Source organism: Pelodiscus sinensis, chromosome 6 (genome assembly GCF_052426305.1).
Source record: "Pelodiscus sinensis isolate ZL-2025 chromosome 6, ASM5242630v1, whole genome shotgun sequence".
In the NCBI taxonomy this organism is placed as follows: Eukaryota; Metazoa; Chordata; order Testudines; family Trionychidae; genus Pelodiscus; species Pelodiscus sinensis.
Genome location: NC_143057.1, coordinates 9559698 through 9576461, shown reverse-complemented (window position 1 = coordinate 9576461; position 16764 = coordinate 9559698). Strand labels below are relative to the sequence as shown.

General features: G+C 48.1%; 1 protein-coding gene across 6 annotated transcripts in view; it reads right to left on the bottom strand.

Moving 5' to 3' along the window:
* The window catches only part of PALM2AKAP2 (PALM2 and AKAP2 fusion), a 360502-nt gene that overhangs the window by 202808 nt on the left and 140930 nt on the right, over positions 1-16764 (bottom strand). For all 6 annotated transcript variants that reach the window (XM_075931391.2, XM_075931392.2, XM_075931395.2 and 3 more), the window contains exons 4-5: positions 7164-7278; positions 5252-5273 (exon numbers count right to left, since the gene is read on the bottom strand). In XM_075931391.2, coding sequence (XP_075787506.2) covers positions 5252-5273; positions 7164-7278 — 137 coding nt within the window. The remainder of the gene's footprint in view (positions 1-5251; positions 5274-7163; positions 7279-16764) is intronic.

The following is a 16764-nucleotide window of genomic DNA, read 5'->3' as shown; positions in this document are numbered from 1 at the left end:
AAAAGCGCTTTATGTCACACCTCAGTGGGCAAACATAAGCCTCGGGAACTGGCCTTTTTGTTTGAAATGCAGAATGTTTTCCGAAAGCGTTTTTGTTTTGCTGCAATAAGGCCTGAGAGAAACAATTATTTAGGATACAGTTCACTGAGCAATGGACAGTAACAGCTGCTATGTCTTTTACAAAGCTTCTTGCCTTTGGTCAGATACTGGTACAATTCCTTTATGCGCTTATTCTTGGAAACTGCATCAGCTAGTTTCTGAAATCTGTTTTCCACACACACAACTGCTGGCTCTTTCGATGTGCCAGCGGATGAAGCAATTTGTTCTGGCAGTAATAGAAATCCAACAAATAGCTGTTCAGCCAGACTATGGTTGGAATAGAAAACTGGGTATCAGGACATCTGATTTGCCAATCCTTTTCTGATTGGAACTCTCTCTAGGGCATTGGGCAAATCACATAATTTCTTTGGGAATAACAATTATCCTAGTGATAGGGCGCTATGAGGGTTAGCTAGGTTTATAATATTTGTAATATATGGAAGGGCCATTAAACACTGTGCATCAGGGTGTAAGACAAATTGTAACAAGGATGAGACCTAATCTGGGAGGCAGATTATTCCACATCTGCTACTGTGGAGTTCTGATTTCTTCCTCTGAATCAGGTGGCACCAGTCACCACCCAAAATATACTGTAGGAATTGTCAGGGTGGGTAAGACCTACATCCTTAAAATAAACTAAAGATGTAAAGAACTAGGTTGTTATGGAATCCCATCTGTGCCGCCACCTTGCTGTAGGACCATGGTCACATCCTTTAACCTCTCTCCTCCTTGTCTCTTCATACGTCATTTCCCAGCTAGCAGCATCGTCTCAATCATTTCATTTATTAACTGCAACTTGCAAACCCCCTAACAGGCAGTCACAGTACAGTTACATGGTGGAAAGTGACAACATGGGAGTGATGTCTGTTTGCCTCCGTGACTTAGTAAATGACCGGTTTTGGACTCTAACGAAAACATCTTTTGCGCCTCTTCCAGAACCACAAGTTCCACCTGGGCTCTTGAGTCATTTTTCTGACCCTATCAACGTTTGAAGTAAAAGGGAGACCATCAACAATCAGTTTTACAGATGGGGAAAAAAGGATGTGCACAGAGTAAATTATTCTCTGGTTTATTGATTCTGACAAAAGCACAGGGCATGGATCACTTGCCTGGATTCTCTGGGCATATGTCACTTAATCAAGGTCCCTCCCATCCATGGGCCTTTGTGGCCTGTGGCTCATAATCATGTTGTACCCTCCAGGTTGTAATGCTTCTGTCTGATTGCAGGTGGATGTTAAATTTAGATTAATCAACTCAACAAATAGTCGATGTAATTTGCATTGACTATTCGATTCGTCAATAAGGGTGCCTCTGCTTTTGAAATGTAGCAAGCGCCAGCAGGACTCTTGCTACATTTCAAAGGTGGAAGTGCTGCGGGGAGCAAGGCCAGCAGGAGACTCAAGTAGTCCCCCGCTCGCCCCACGCTCCCTACTTTTGATATGTACAAGAGCCCTGGGAGGACTCTTGTACACTTCAAAAAGCAAAGCACAAGGAGCACAGGGCCAGCGGGGGGCTGTTGGAGTTCCCAGCTCATCCCAGGCTTCCCGCAGTACTTCTGCTCTTGCTACATTTCAAAGATAGAAGCACCTCCAGTTTCCCGCTGTGCCCCTGCACCGTCTCCCCACGGAGACGGTGCTGGGGGGAACTGGCTTTTAAGCTGGCTCCCCCCAGTACCGGATCCTGCTTTCCCCACCCGTTACTACCCCTCTCTGATAGAGGGGGAAGCGACTAGTCGGAGAGCTGACTAGTCAACTAGTCACTTACATCCCTAATGGGAATTAAGTGCCTAACTCACTTAGGTGCTTGTAAAAAACTATCTGCACCTTTGTGCCTAAATACCTGTGGCAATCTGGCCCCTAAATACAAGCAGACAACTTTTCAAAGGCACTGCGCACCTGAGCCTGCCATTGACTTCGGTGGCAGAAAGCAAATTATAAAACACTCGGGCTATGTCTACACTGGCATGATTTTCTGGAAATGCTTTTAACAGAAAACTTTTCCGTTAAAAGCATTTTCGGAAAAGCGCGTCTAGATTGGCAGGATGCTCTTCCGGAAAAGCACTTTTTGCGGAAAAGCGTCCGTGGCCAATCTAGACGCGGTTTTCCGCAAAAAAGCCCCGATCGCCATTTTTGCGATCGGGGCTTTTTTGCAGAAAACAGTACTATGCTGTCTACACTGGCCCTTTTGTGCCAAAGTCTTTCGGAAAAAGACTTTTGCCCGAACGGGAGCAGCATAGTATTTCTGGAAAAGCACTGATGATTTTACATGAGATCGTCAGTGCTTTTCCGGAAATTCAAGCGGAATGATTTTGCAGAAAAACTTGCCAGTCTAGACACAGTCTCTGTGTATAGGTGCCTCGCTATGGACGGTGAGGACCCATGTTAGAAATGCAAGGCCTATGTGTCTGATTGTGGCTGACACTGCACAGGTGCATGGGAGGGTGAAGGGGTACAGCTGGCACAGGGCCTGGCACAGTCATGGCAGCATTCACCCTAGGGACAAAACTCTGGGAGTGATGGACATGAAGACCAGCAGCTATATTTTTGCATACTGCAGAGTGACCACTGGGGTCAGCTGCACTGCAGAGTGACCACAGGTGGGCAGCCACACCAGAAACTGGGTGGCCAGCTGAGGCCGAAGCTATTTGCATTGCCAGCCCCAAACTCCTTCCCCCTGGCCCTCAGCTGCAACCCTGCCAGCCACCAGCCCAACCATCGTGGCCCTCTTGGGACCACCTCCAGGGCTGTGCAGTACAGCTTCCTCCCCTCCCCCCCCATGAGGAGATGCTGGGGGAGGACTAGGCAGCCTAGCTCCAGCTCCCCCGCCTCCAAGGAGTTGCTGTGGGGGGGCCGGCAAGGCTGGCCACCTGGGGGAGCAAGACAGCTCTCCCAGCAGCCAGGGGGACTGGGCAGCATGTCCCCTAGGAGGAGCTGCCATCCCCCCTCATTCCCTCCCTCACAAGGAGACACAGGGGGGCAGGCAAGCTGGCTGGTGGGGCGAGGTAACACCCCCCGCTATCTTGGGAGGGGGGCTGTAGAACCAAGGTCAGGTACTCGAGGTCAGAGCCAGAGGCAGGAGCTGAACAAGGCTGGAGGAGAGCAGGGATAGGGCTGGGAATAAGGCAGGCACCCAGGAGAGGCAGGCACTAAGGAGAGATCACAGCTTGGGGCTGGCTTTAAGAGCAGGTCTGCTGATGCCCAAAGCACCTGACTGACTGAAAGGCAATTAGTGTTTAGCTGCTGAGCAGCAAGCTGGCCCTGACTCCTGACACCGGGCACCTGACAGAAACTCACCTTGTTTCCTGTCAGCTTGTCTGCCTGTGCATCTGCCTCCTCTGAGCTCCCCAACTCCTCAGCAGCCTAGGCCCCCAGGCAGACCGCAGGCAGCCAGGTCCCCAAGGAGTCAGCTCACAGAACATGCTGAAAAATTCCCTTTAGGGTCTCCTGAAACAGGACGTCCCAGGCTCTGTCTCTCAATTCAGGATGAAAATTTCCAAAATCTCTGAAACTTTTCACAGGAGGGAGATTGCTTTCCAGGCACCCCTGATGGCAAACACCTCATGCCCTGGAGCGGAGCAGCAGATGTGCCCTAAAAGCTCATGTGGCCCTGACCCCCATGCTGCCTCTCCTCCCTCCAACCTCCTGATGCCCTGCTGTCCACTGGCTCCTCGCTGCTCTCTCCCCTTCTCGCTTGTCCTTACAGCCAGTAAAAAGTGGGTGCCCCCCCCCCCCGACAGCTCTATTTCCACTGCCCCTGGGCCTGGAACACCACACACCTAAGTGGGTTCCTTAGCGGCCCAGCCTCTTGCTGGAAGCGAGCATGATTAAAGAGAAAGGCCAGTTGGGGTGTGGTAATGGGTGCTTTTACATGCTGTCTGAAGGCTGACGTTTGTGTGATCTAGCTCAAAATATCCGTGGCTGGGATCATGGGCTTTGTGATACAACTTTATTGTGCTTTAGCTCATGTCATTTCCAGTCAAGGTGATAGTAAAGGATGATGGAGGGGGGCAGAAGGAAAAAAAATTCTAGGTCAGTGATTCTCAAAGTGTGCTCCCTGGCTACCGACCTGTGCAGGTGGGCCACAGGTTTAGGACTCACCCCCCCAAAGCAGGGAGCCTGCACTTGTGCTCCTACCCCCGCCCCTCACCATGGATCCAGTCTGCGGGGGAAGAAAGCGACTCCACACTCAGCTGCTCCCTTTGGAGGAATGGCAGCGCAGGAAACCACTCACATGAAGGCTTTACCTGCTGCTCCCATTGGCCTTCTCTCCCTCTTGGGACCAGACCCTGCACCCTTATCTTCCTCACAAACCCCTTCTCTTGCCAAACCCCCTGACCTTCAGCCCACTCCTGCACCCTACCTCCCACCCAGATCCCCCCCACACTCAGCCCGCTCCTGCACCCATTTTGGCATCTTGGGTGGTTGGCTGGTGACTGCGGAAAGGTCTGCCTTGAGCAGGATGAGCTGCAGGCCAAAAAATTTGAGAACCGCTGTCGGAGGGTGATATTTGAGCAAAGTAAAAGGCATAAATGACCCACAGAAAACACACAGTGGAGAGAGCAGGGCAGGGAACACTGACCTCATGGGGCTTGGATGGAAGAGCGGGCAGAGAAAAAAGTCTCGTTTCTACCTCAGCACCAATGAAACCCCAATCCAGACCTCAGCAGCATGGCCTCTGTAAACCCCACTGCCCTAATTACAACCAGATTCACTTCCAGCTGTCTCTTTTACCCACTGTTTAACATCTTAGAACAAGGTTGCTGTAGAATTTGTAGGTAAGAAATGTCATTCTGGAGTCCTCCAGTTTTTTGTGCTGCCCAAAGTTCTTCTACAGAAGAATACTCTGGGAATGATGGACATGAAGACCAGCAGCTATATTTAAAGGTAACACAGTTGCTCTGGGATACACTGACAACAGAGGAGAATGTGTTCCCTCATGAGTTTTTACACAAATGCACTGCGAAGCCCTACTGTACAGGAATAGAACAGTTTGTATGGGGTGCAACAGTGAAACCAAAGCAAAAAAAAAAAAAAAAAAAAAAGCCCCAACAACATCTAACACCTCATAAACCTCCAATAATTCCAACCCTGTAACATTTAGCAACAAATTGTTGTTACGCATTGCCAGTGAAAGCTGTAGACATGGCACTTACCACCATCCTGGTGCGAGAAGCTCTGTAAAGACAAAAATATGGGGAATCGGTTAGGCCTTCATGTGAAGGGAAGTCTCCAAGTTCTTACTCTAGAATTATCTTGTTTGCTGTGTGCCTCTTTAAGACCCTCAGGGGTGGGAGGGAAGGAGGGACGAGGAGTACTGAGGTCTAAAGCTACGTCCACACGCTATCAGCAGTATGTAGGGAACATATCTGTGAATGTCACAGTGAAAAGCAAGCGGTGTCCACACTGTGGTGTGGTGACATGTAATAGTGAAAGTCTCCGGCAGTGGGGGAAGACTCAGCCTTCCCCAGCTGCCTCCCCTCAGCCAAAACTTTCCCTGTAGTGGGAAAATCTCCACCCGCAGGACACTACGCTGCTAAAAAAGGCAGTGTAAATGAGGAGACACAGTTTAGGTGAGTAGAAAGCTGTGCGGTGTATGCTCACATACACACCTACCCCCTTCAGGCCTGACTTCCCTCACCTGTGTGGTGTGTTGTCAACTACACTGCTATTTACACCAGTGCTAGGAGGGGCAAGGTGTATGTGTATGTGCCAACTGAAGCTTGTTTTCAGGGTAACTAGGGGGTGAGAAGAAGGTGGTGCTTAGTGTAGATGACATGACAACGCCTACTGAACAAGGTAGGAAGCAATATTCTACAGCTATGATGTCCAACCAATTCTGAAGCAGTAGCCACTATAGCGAATTAGCCACACTCACCCGGCCAAACATCCACATTGTTCAAACCAACTAGCCACACTCAACTGGCCAAATAGCCACATGGGGCTACTGGCTAGCGTGTTGGACACCACAGTTCTAGAGTGTGGAAGGTGATCTGGGTCCTAACTCAGCTACAGGACAAAGGAGTGAACATAAGAACGGTCATACTGGGTCAGACCAAAGGTCCATCTAGCCCAGTATCCTGTCTGCTGACAGTGGCCAATGCCAGATGCCCCAGAGGGAGGGAACACAACAGGTAATCCTCATGCAATCCCTCTCCTGTCACCCATTTCCAGACAGAGGGATGCCATTCCTACCCACCCTGGCTAATAGACATTGATGGACCTAACCTCCATGAATCTATCTAGCTCTTTTTTGAACTCTGTTAAAGTCCTAGCCTTCACCACATCCTCTGGCAAGGAGTTCCACAGGTTGACTGTGTGTTGAGTGAAGAAAAACTTCCTTTTGTTTGTTTTAAACCTGCTGCATATTAATTTCATTTAGTGACCCCCGGTTCTTATATTGTGGGAATAAGTAAATAACTTTTGCTTATTCACTTTTTCCACACCAGTCATGATTTTATAGACCTCTATCATATCCCCCCTTAGTCTCCTCTTTTCTAAGCTGAAAAGTCCAAGTCTTTTTAATCTCTCTTCACATGGGACCCATTCCAAACCCCTAATCATTTTTGTTTCCCTTTTCTGAACCTTTTCCAATGCCGGTATATCTTTTTTGAGATGAGTGAGTCCAACAAAGGGGAGAATACATACCCAGCTACTTCCAGGACAGTCTATTGATGTTCAGGTGCATTTCTGGGCTCCCTGAAGGGGACATTTTTCTCCAACCAGATTTTTTATTATCTGTCTGTTGTCTCCTTAAGGGTGGTTGCAGGATTCCTGTACTTTCTCTCCAGTGAAATGGTGAGATTTCCCATCCCCTATCTCTCCTCAAAATATCAATGGCACATCCTAAAAAAGCTTAGGAAGTCCATCTCTCTTTGGAAAGGCAGGTGAATAACAAAACAGACTGTCCTAGATAAGTGGGTTTGAAAGCTCTGGAGATTTTGATCTTGCCCGGTCCACTTATTATATTCTCTACAGCTATTCTCCCACTGTGCAAAGCACATAACACCGCCCACGCCGCTTTCAATCAGTACTATACCATGGCTCTTTGAGGCTCTATTGCTGTACCTTTTGGAAGTCCTCAAAGGATTTCTCCGTCTCCTTCAGTTTCTCCAAGATGATTTGCTCTTTGGCAGATATCTGGGATTCTTCACTTTCGAGCTTCTCTATTTCTTGTTCCAGCCTGGAAGACATGGAGAAAACATCCATCAGTTATTTCGGTGGCCCACTAGGTATCTGAAAGCAGCATCACCCTGGTAAGTGAGCCCTGGCTTGCCAGCTGTGAAGGTGTAATCGGGAGCTTAACACATATCAGGACACAGCAAGGGAGTTTCAAAATCTTGTTCAAAAATCGTTTCTTGGCATAGGAGGAAGTTAGAGGGAAGGCTGAGCTTAGTGCATTTGTGGTATAGAAAGAGGTGGAATTTTGGCTGTGATGGGCTTTTCTCGGAACATTTGTGGTTTAATTTAACACCCCCCTACACACACTTCCTGTTCCAGTTCCTGGGCACACATTTTCATTTTGGAAATCTCAGTAGGGTAGGCATAGAAACACGCAATGCTACTTGGAGGAAAGCTCTCCAAATCCGTCCACACCATAAAGGACAGAACTTGCAGCAGCTGTTGGAGGTTGGCAGTGCACCAGCCCCATTGGTCGTATTTTCTCAACCTGCACAGTCAGGAGCGGATGAGAATTTTGTGGGGCCCCCTTTGGAGAAAAAATAGAAAAAAGCGTCAAATGTGCAGATTGAAGGCTATTTTCATACTAAATGTGAATTGGATAAATTTGATAGAAACTTAATTTAGTTGGATAATTTTTATTTTAATTATATTGTAATTCATTCTTAAACAAAATTCTGCATTAATAATTACAAATTTTCCTTTAATTATTTTGTAATTTTGGCTGAAACAGAGTAGCCAGGCTGCCATTTTGACCCTCATCTCTTGTGATCCTAGGCGGGCTTGGACAAGCATCCGCCCCTGGAGCAGAGAAGGAAACCCTTGCTAGAGCAAAGCTAACCTGACAGGGGCTCTCAGCAGCCTGCCCCAGGACAGGCCCTCTCTCCAGGTTGCCCATTAGCCTGGCAAGGTTAGAGTGCGGCGGAGGGATACCGCCCGCCTGTCTTTTTTGGGGGCAAAATAGGGCCGGGAGAAGTGAAGTTGGGAGAAGTTTGTCCGGCGGAGCAGAGGGGAAAGGCCGCCACAAGGGGGGCTCACTCCGCAGGCTCAGCCCTGGCCGGGCTATGGCGGCGCCGCATGGCTGCAGCCGCTTGGCTGCCTGCTGAGCACATACGCTGCAGTAAGTGCCACTGGCCTCCCCACCCTCCCCCATGCCCTGGGGCTCCGCTCTGGGCACCGGGGGCTCCCTCCCCCCTCGGCAGTGTCTTGTGTTTATAACCCGGGTAACCCAAAACCACCGGGATGGGCGCTTTGGGGAGCTTTCGGCTGCTTAAAAATAGGCGCGTTGCTGCTCCTTGGCCCCCCGCCCTCCCGGCCACGGTGATGAGCTAAATCGCAACACCCCTTCCAGCGCTCGCCACTCTCCGAGAGGCGCGGTGCGCAGGGCAGTGGCAGGGCGCGACAGAGCCAAGTGGGGAGGGGTGATGACCCTGCATTCGGGTGTCTTCAGGTGGCCTGATCTCGTGTGTGTCTGTGTGTGTCTCTGTGTGTGTGTGTGTAAGGGGGGATGTCATTCTAGATCCCAGCAGCCATCCGCCCCTGGGCTAGCTGTGATGAGCCACACACGGGCAGGCGATGTGTTCTCTCGCGCTCCACATGAGATTCCTTGCTCCCCTCGCGCTCTCTTGCGAGTTGAACTGGCAACCTGGGAGGGGAGCCTGAGGCTGTGAGAGAGAAAGAGGCAGCTGACCCCGGGGCTGTGTCTGCGCTTCAGCTTCGCTCTTAACCTAGCACAAACGTGGCGGGAGGCTGGCTCCCCAGGGAAGTAGGTGAGAGATGTGATGTCATCTAAAAACACCGCTGCTGGCGCGGGGCCTATTGAAGCGCGGGGCCCGGGGCAGCCGCCCCGCTCGCCCTGCCCTATATCCGCCGCTGTGCACAGTATTCATTTCCAGCAGAAAGAGCCTTCACTTGGGTAGGATTCTCAGTTCCATTTTTCTGCCTTTCCCATTTTTATTGTATGATCATGAGGGCAGAAATTTATTTTCCTGCAGGTCATACAGACCATGACCTGCCTAGAAAAGCCATGGTGAAGGTTTCCTAGAAAAGCTAAATACCCACAGTGCACACTGGTTTCACTGAGAGTCAGCACTCTTCAAAGGAGGTCCAAGAGGATATTCTATTGTAGATCTATAGGGCCAGATCCTCCACTGTTGTAAGTCAGGCTAACTCCATTGACTTCAGTGGTTTACACCCCTGAAGGATCTAGTTCAGAATTTTTCTGGAGATGACGTACCCAAACTTACAACAATATTATCTTTATTCCTGCACCATCCATCAACACATAAATTGCCAGTGAACAAAGGCCAATGTTTTAAAACAGGGATGCCAAAAGCTCAGAAACCCCATTCATTTCAGTGAGAGCTATCGTTCTTCATCGCCTCTTATTCAGGGGCTACAATATGCATCTAAGACTCTCACATTAGGCACTCAAAGGTGAAAGCCTGTTTCTTTCCTTGCAGGCATACAAGATAGCCAGCATGGCTGAAAATGCATTGCATTGCAAGGAGAGTCAGTCAGTCACTTATCAAAGCGCATGCCTAGAGCACTCCTAACTCAGCAAATGAATCGGAAAGGGATATATCAGAAGTACCAGAGTCCTTGTCACAAATTAGCTAGATCCTGTCCTTTCATTCCCCAGCAACGCACTGTTACCCAGGCATGTTTATACCTCACAGATAAAGATATTTTAATTCCATGTACCTAGGGGCCTGATGAATTTACACTGCGGAGATGGGTGCACACATAACTAGTTTTTTTGGTGGAGTCAGTAGTTCAGTATTATGAATTCTCTACTAGTGCTTTCTGCTAGCCAAATGGTTCCAGGTGGCCCAGTTGATAGGGGGAAAAAATGTGCATCTGACAAAGCCAGAAAATTGCAGAGGGAGAATTAACTCCTTTCCCTTTCTAAACAAAGCAGTACTAGTCAATCTGTGACCCCATTGAAGTCAATGGAAGAAAATGTGACACTGGAATGAGTAAGAGTATTTAAATCTGGTGTGGAGAAATGCGGGGTGGTGGGAAGTGCATCAGTTCCTGGACTCCAGCTCACATCTTTGAAAAAGAGGGTTGGCATGGTTGTTTCAAGCCAGAAGAGAAAGTTTGTTTCAACCAGAAAAAACAAACCAAACCAACCCCCCCCCCCAAACAAAAAGACAAAACAAAACCAACCAAACAAAAACCCCACGACCCTCTCAGATTCTGTTTTGATTTTCTTCTATTGCTTACTGGGCTGTTTTGCTGTCTTCGTTTTACTCCATGATGTCTCCCCCCTCCTCCCCTGCTCCATTCTCTCCCAAAGTCCCTACTGCTTTCATGCCAGATTGCCTGCCTGCTGCCCCAGTTAAAAGAACAGTCAGGCAAATGCAACAATAGATCAAACTCTTTCTGACAGCACATATTGTTCTCTGCTTTTTTAACCCCTTCTTTGGTTCTCTTAAGAAGCTGTAAGAGCAATGCAGGGTGGTGGGGAGCAATTAGGCTGAAGCTACCAGGATGGCTAGCTGGAGGTGAAGAGACATGGATTCTAAGTCTGGCACTAAATAAGAATGCCTGCTACTGCTGCCACCAGTGTAAAATGTCATAGCTCCATTAAAAACAACAGAGATGTGCTGCTTTATGCCAACTGAGGTTCCAGCCTGAAACTGGTGCTCTGATGAGCTGATCTACTCTTGAGAAAATCTGCATGAAATTTTCTGTCCCTGCCGGGCCTCACTATGAACTATATGAGCAGTGCTGGCCGCTCATATGAACTATATGAGCAGTGCTGTGAAGCACCTGGCCTTAGTGTGAAGAAGTCTACTCTGTACCTACCAGGGTCAGCACCTTGACTTTCCTAGCAACAGGCAACACAAGCACTCCCTTCCGAGCTTCTGTGGGTTAGCCACAGGCTCATTCCAACCCCCAAGTCCTGCGAACCTCCCCCGTAGCATCCAGCTCCTTCTCCATCAGACACTTACGGCATTCTCAGAGCCTCTGTTCCCAAAAGAACAGCACGACGCAGCTTACTAGCTCCACTCCGGAACATGGCTTCTGCTAAACACACAGCACTGAGATATGTTTATAGTGAAAACAAGATGAAATGTATGTAACAGAGACTCCTATGATTGTAAGCGAGTAGATGGGAAACAAAGGGGCACACATAAAACAAAGTCATAGCATAGATTCTAAAGCCTAAACTTAGCTAACAAGGTACGCTCTTCTCTAATAAGTTACTGCCTACCCCAAAGTTCTTCTCATCACATTTTTCAACCAGGATAGCTGAGACCCTTCTCTTATGAGGCCAAGCCCGCTTGCTGACTGCCTACCCCGAATGAGGGATAATTGGGGAGCTTATCGGCACCCCAAAAGTTCATTGTCTTTACTCCCTTATAGGACAACCTCTGCTGGGTTTGTTTTTTCCTGAAGCCCCCACAATCTATTGATCAGCATTTTGCTTAGGTGGTGAATGGGTATCCATTGTGAATCACACAATACTCAATTTGCACACACGACCAGGCAGAGAGAGAGAGAGAGAAGCGTCTCTTCCTGCCTGCCTGACAGGAATACATGGAGCACTTTTTGGTGACCTGTCTTAATTCCCATCCCTGCAGAACATATTTTTTGGTATATACACACCCAAACCTCCACACATAATTTCTGCCTATGTATGACCATCAGTGCAACACGGGCTTTCATCAGAGATCTTACATGACATTCTTTGGAAAACTAGTAGATGCCAGACCCAGGGAAACCCTATAACTCCTATGCACTCCTAGGCCCTCTGCCAGTTAGCACAAAAGGGTCCCTGAGTCACTCTATTAAGGGACAGAGGAAGTGATCTGCCTAGTGTGAAGGCCTGTGTTATAATTCCAGTTATGCCTGAAATAGCTTTACCTCATTATTTGGGGCACTCCCTATGCGTACTAGAGTGAGGTAATGTTTCCGAGATATCTAAAGGCAATTAACAAGTTGAAGGGAAACCCCAGAACATATGTACTCATTTCTAATGTGCACTTCACTGTATTACCCAGCAACACACACACACACACCCCTTTCATACCTTCTGAGTAACTTCCTCCTAAGTAAATATACCCTCATTGTCAGTTGACACCTGGGAAGGAAACCCTTTAGTTTCCTGTTCCTGGCTTCTTTGTACATTTCAGGCTGGAATTTCAGAGATGGCTGTACCTGTAATGCTAGCCAAATAAATGATCAGACCATTTGGAATGCCACAGGGAATACTTGGGTGTGAAAAGTGATACAGGGACAGGACAGAGGAAGTGTGAAAACAGACGGGTTAATGTTGTTGACCTTAGCATGAACAGTTAGCCAATATTTGAGGCCTTGCCAGGTTGTTTCCATTAGGAGAAGTCCTTTTTTCTCCCTGCTTTCTATTTCCTTCCAAACACATGCATAGACCATGCAGCTAACCCCAGTCAATGCTCCAGCTCCTGCAATTGCAGACAATCTTCAGTAAAAACCCATTGGGTGTCATGACTTAGCTTCTATTCAGAACTACTAAGATAGTCCAAGCCTTGAGTGGTGGTTTCTACTGTTCCAGCTATCTCTAAGCCATGAGGCTCTTAATTGCTTCCTCATTTAGCCTACATGGACATTATGAGGGGAAGGGAAAAAGGCTCTTTCAGCTACCCAGAAGAGAAGTAATGGGGGTGCAGAGGCTCATATGAAATATATGAACAGAAAGGTGGCCAAGTCAAGGTGTGGGAGTAGAAGAGAACAGCCGAGGATGCAGGCTGTACATAAGCCTGGTGGGGTATGGAAAGGGAGAGTTATATGCACACGGGTGGGTGGTCTGTCTCCTAGCAGATGCCCTCCTTTCTGCCAGGAGAAAGAAATTGTTCTGATGCAAGGGCGTCTCTTCTTGCCTGCACTCTTCCCAATCCCCCAAAATGCACACACTGTGGATGCTCTTGTGGCTGGAATAGGGTGGTTTTGCCACATGCCATTCTGCAATGAGGATGTGCAAATCCATGAGCAGCAGAACTGTGCTTCAGTTTCTGAGAGCCTCCTCTAGCCTGGCTAATTAACTTCCCAGGGCAATCGATGCCTGGGGAAAATATTGACTGAGTTTTGTTCGGAAGGTTTCCTGAATTCAGTGCTACCAGTTGAGACAGGAATAGCAAGAAGATAAAACTTTTAAGAGAGATTGATCGATTCTCTTTGTACTATGCTAACTATGCATAAATCCTAGACAACCCCGGGGAGCAATCATGTCATTGCGGCAAGGAAGATAGCAATAGAACTGCAATTATGAAGTCTTATTTATGTACATTTGTCTGTACACACCAGAGGAAAAGCCACTCTTTGGCAGCAACGAGGGAAAATCTACTCGCTAAGAACTTCAGGATGCAAGACACAAGTGTGATGGGACAGTCTGTAGCCTTTATGTAAATATGCTTATGAATATGACATAACTGTAATATGTTTTATGTAAGATCTCACTGGAAAAGTTGTAATCTGCTGAGTGTGATTTTCCTGTTTCTGTGCATGTATTATCTTTGTAGATCAATTAAGGGATATGGAGTATAAAACCTGTGTCGTTAATGCAGTCAGGCTAAGTGAGGGTATGTCTACACTACAGCACTAATTTGAACTAACTTAATTCGAATTAGTTAATTCAAACTAAGCTAATTCAAAATAGTGCATCTAGACCTAAAAACTAGTTTGAATTAGTATTTTGCTAATTCGAACTAGCATGTCCACATTGAGTGGACCCTGAACCGAGGTTAAGGATGGCCGGAAACAGTGCCGGCAGGGCATCAGATTAGGATTTAGAGCTTGGAGCTGCTGTCTCAGGCTAGCCGAGGGCTGTGCTTAAAGGGACCCGACCCCCACCCCGGACAGACAGTTCTCAGGGGTTCCCCGCTCACTTGTCTAACTCGATGAGGGACAGCAAAGCAGTCCTGGCTTGGAGTGCCCTGAGTGCCCGCACTCGACACATCACAGCACTCGGCCATCAGCCCAGCTGCACCCTCACCCAGGGCCTGGGTTTATAAACTGAGACTGTTTGTTTGCCCCACTCTGACACCGCCACAGGGCTCCAAGACTGGCCGTGGGGAGGGCCTGAGACCATTACAGAGGGCCTTAATGGCCCATGAGAAAAGAGACAAGGAAGTCTGGACTTTCTGTGGATGTGAGGGTCAGTCCTGAACTATGGAGAAAGGAGTCTTGCAGAGACATGTGACCATGTCATCAGATAATGGAATTTGGCTTAAACCACGTACTTTCCCATGACTAGCTGGGAAAGGGTTAAACTGCAACCATGGACTCCAAACTTATGTGAATCCTATTTAAGGGTGAGGAATGAGGTAATCCAGGTTGCCAGTTTTCCCTGGCTGTCCCACCTAAGAAGACTGCTGGAACCACTGAAGACTGAACATGGGGAAGGATTGGGCCCAGACTGGAAGGTTTTCCAGTTAGTGAAAGAAGATTATTAGAACAACTTTGAGGGTGAGATCTTATCTAGAACTAGTCTCTCTAGTGTATTAAGCTTGTGTGTTCTGTTCTATTTTGTTTAGTAACCAACTTTATTCTGTGTGCTATCTCTTATGATCACTTGAATTGTACCTTTATACGAAATAAAAATCACTTTTGTTTATTAACAAATCCACCGTAAATAATTGTTATTCCAGGGGAGGAAAGCAGTTGTGCATCTCTCTCTCTTTACTCTGAGAAAGAGGGCAAACAACATGAATTCACCCAACATGAAACTTTATTCAAAGCAAGACCAACTTATCTGGGGTTCAGGTCCCAGTGGAGCTATGTACCTCGGTGCTGAGGCAAGTCCCTTTGGCTGAGCCTTCCCAGAGCTGAGTTGATCTCTGCTGTATTCTACTGAAGAAGGCTGTGACCCTATTTCTGTGCCATTACTGAAGGAGATGTGAGGGCCTGGCTCAGCAGGACAGAGCTGCACCCATGAGGCAGGAAGGTGGGCTAAGTGATATTTCTGCACATCAAGTGACAGTCCTTAGTCACACTAAGTTTTTCCCTCCATGTTGGGAATAAATTTTGTTATGTGCACCAAGGCATGTGTTGATGTGCACCACCAATAGAAGCACATGCTGCTAATTGTGGGCAGCAGTGGGTACTCTGCTAATCAGCTGGGTGGCACCTGAATTTCTCCAGGACAGTTGCCCAAATGCTCAGCTTACAGGGAACCCTGGTCTCAAGAGGGTCTCAGTGACTGAGCCTGTCACAACAAGAATCCAGAACATGCGAGGGGGAAACAGGAAAGGCTTTATAGGCAAGAAAACAAGCTGGGGGGAAAGGAGTGGCGAGGTTATGTGCGAAACAGCAGATTGCGCATTGACATTTCATCTCTACTAACTTAGATTCAAACTAGGCGCCAGGGTGATAGCCGCCATCTTGGCCAACACAGCCTGGGCCTCTAGAGCTAAAGGCAGGGGTTGCTATAGCTTATGCTAAAGAGGCAGCCTTTCAAGTACTGTACAGACCCATATCCTCTGTCGGCAGAGGAGGTGCACAAAGATGCAGGTCTCACTGACTTCAGGGGGCATAACGTCTCCTTACTGACCTTCGTCTCTCTACTAGAAGCTCAGCTGCTGTCCTAGACCCGATGGGGCTTTTGATCACCTCACAGAAGCAGACCATGGGGATGAGTCTGTTTTATTGTATGCAGGGTGTTGTACTGATCTGGCAGTGCCGAGCATTGAATCTTCTCGCTGATCTTCCAGGTCGCTGTTATAACCAAAAAAAGCACCCAAACGTTCTAAGGTGGTCGTAATGGTGGTCCCATAGCAGGGGTTAAAACCGGAGCCACACAGCTGGAAACCAAGAATCCGAAACAGCTGGCCATTTATCTATGTGCCTTGCCCATGAACACTGCTAGTCAGTGATCTTAGGCAGGAGAAATGCATGGGGCTACAACAGCCACTTCTTAGCAGAACCCTGTTTTTTGTAAATATAAAGTAAAACAAAAACCTCACCCTACAGTGGTGGCTCCAGCAGCTCCTGTCTCTTGGACTGGGAGCGGAACTGCAGGCATTGCAGCCTGGTGCCAAGGGTTGCAGGGCCACTCAGGTTTGTGCCTCCCTCATGATAGGGATAGTACAAAATGGAGCAAGTAGATTGCTACCTGGCGCATAGGTGCCACATCACCTCTCTCTCAAATTTGGCCAGGCTGTCCCTCTGTCATGACAACAGAGGGGACAGCTGGGCCGCACATTAGCATTGTGGCTACACTGTGCGCTAGGTCACAATATCTGCAGCAGGGTGGTAGGCCCACCCGAGCAGTCAGGAGGCACAGCTGCTAAGTAAGTGTTAGATGGGTTCAGTTTGCAACCCCTCCTCCAGGTCTCTCCTCCCTCCCAGATCTTGATCCTCACAAGATCTTCCCTCCCATCCCCAGAAGGGCCTAACCTCTGCTCGTGAATAACATGACATTCCTTCAAACTAATAAAAATATTAAACATGAAAAGGAATTGAAGGGGTCCTACTGCTTAGAATGCAGACACGAACCCGGTTTCCT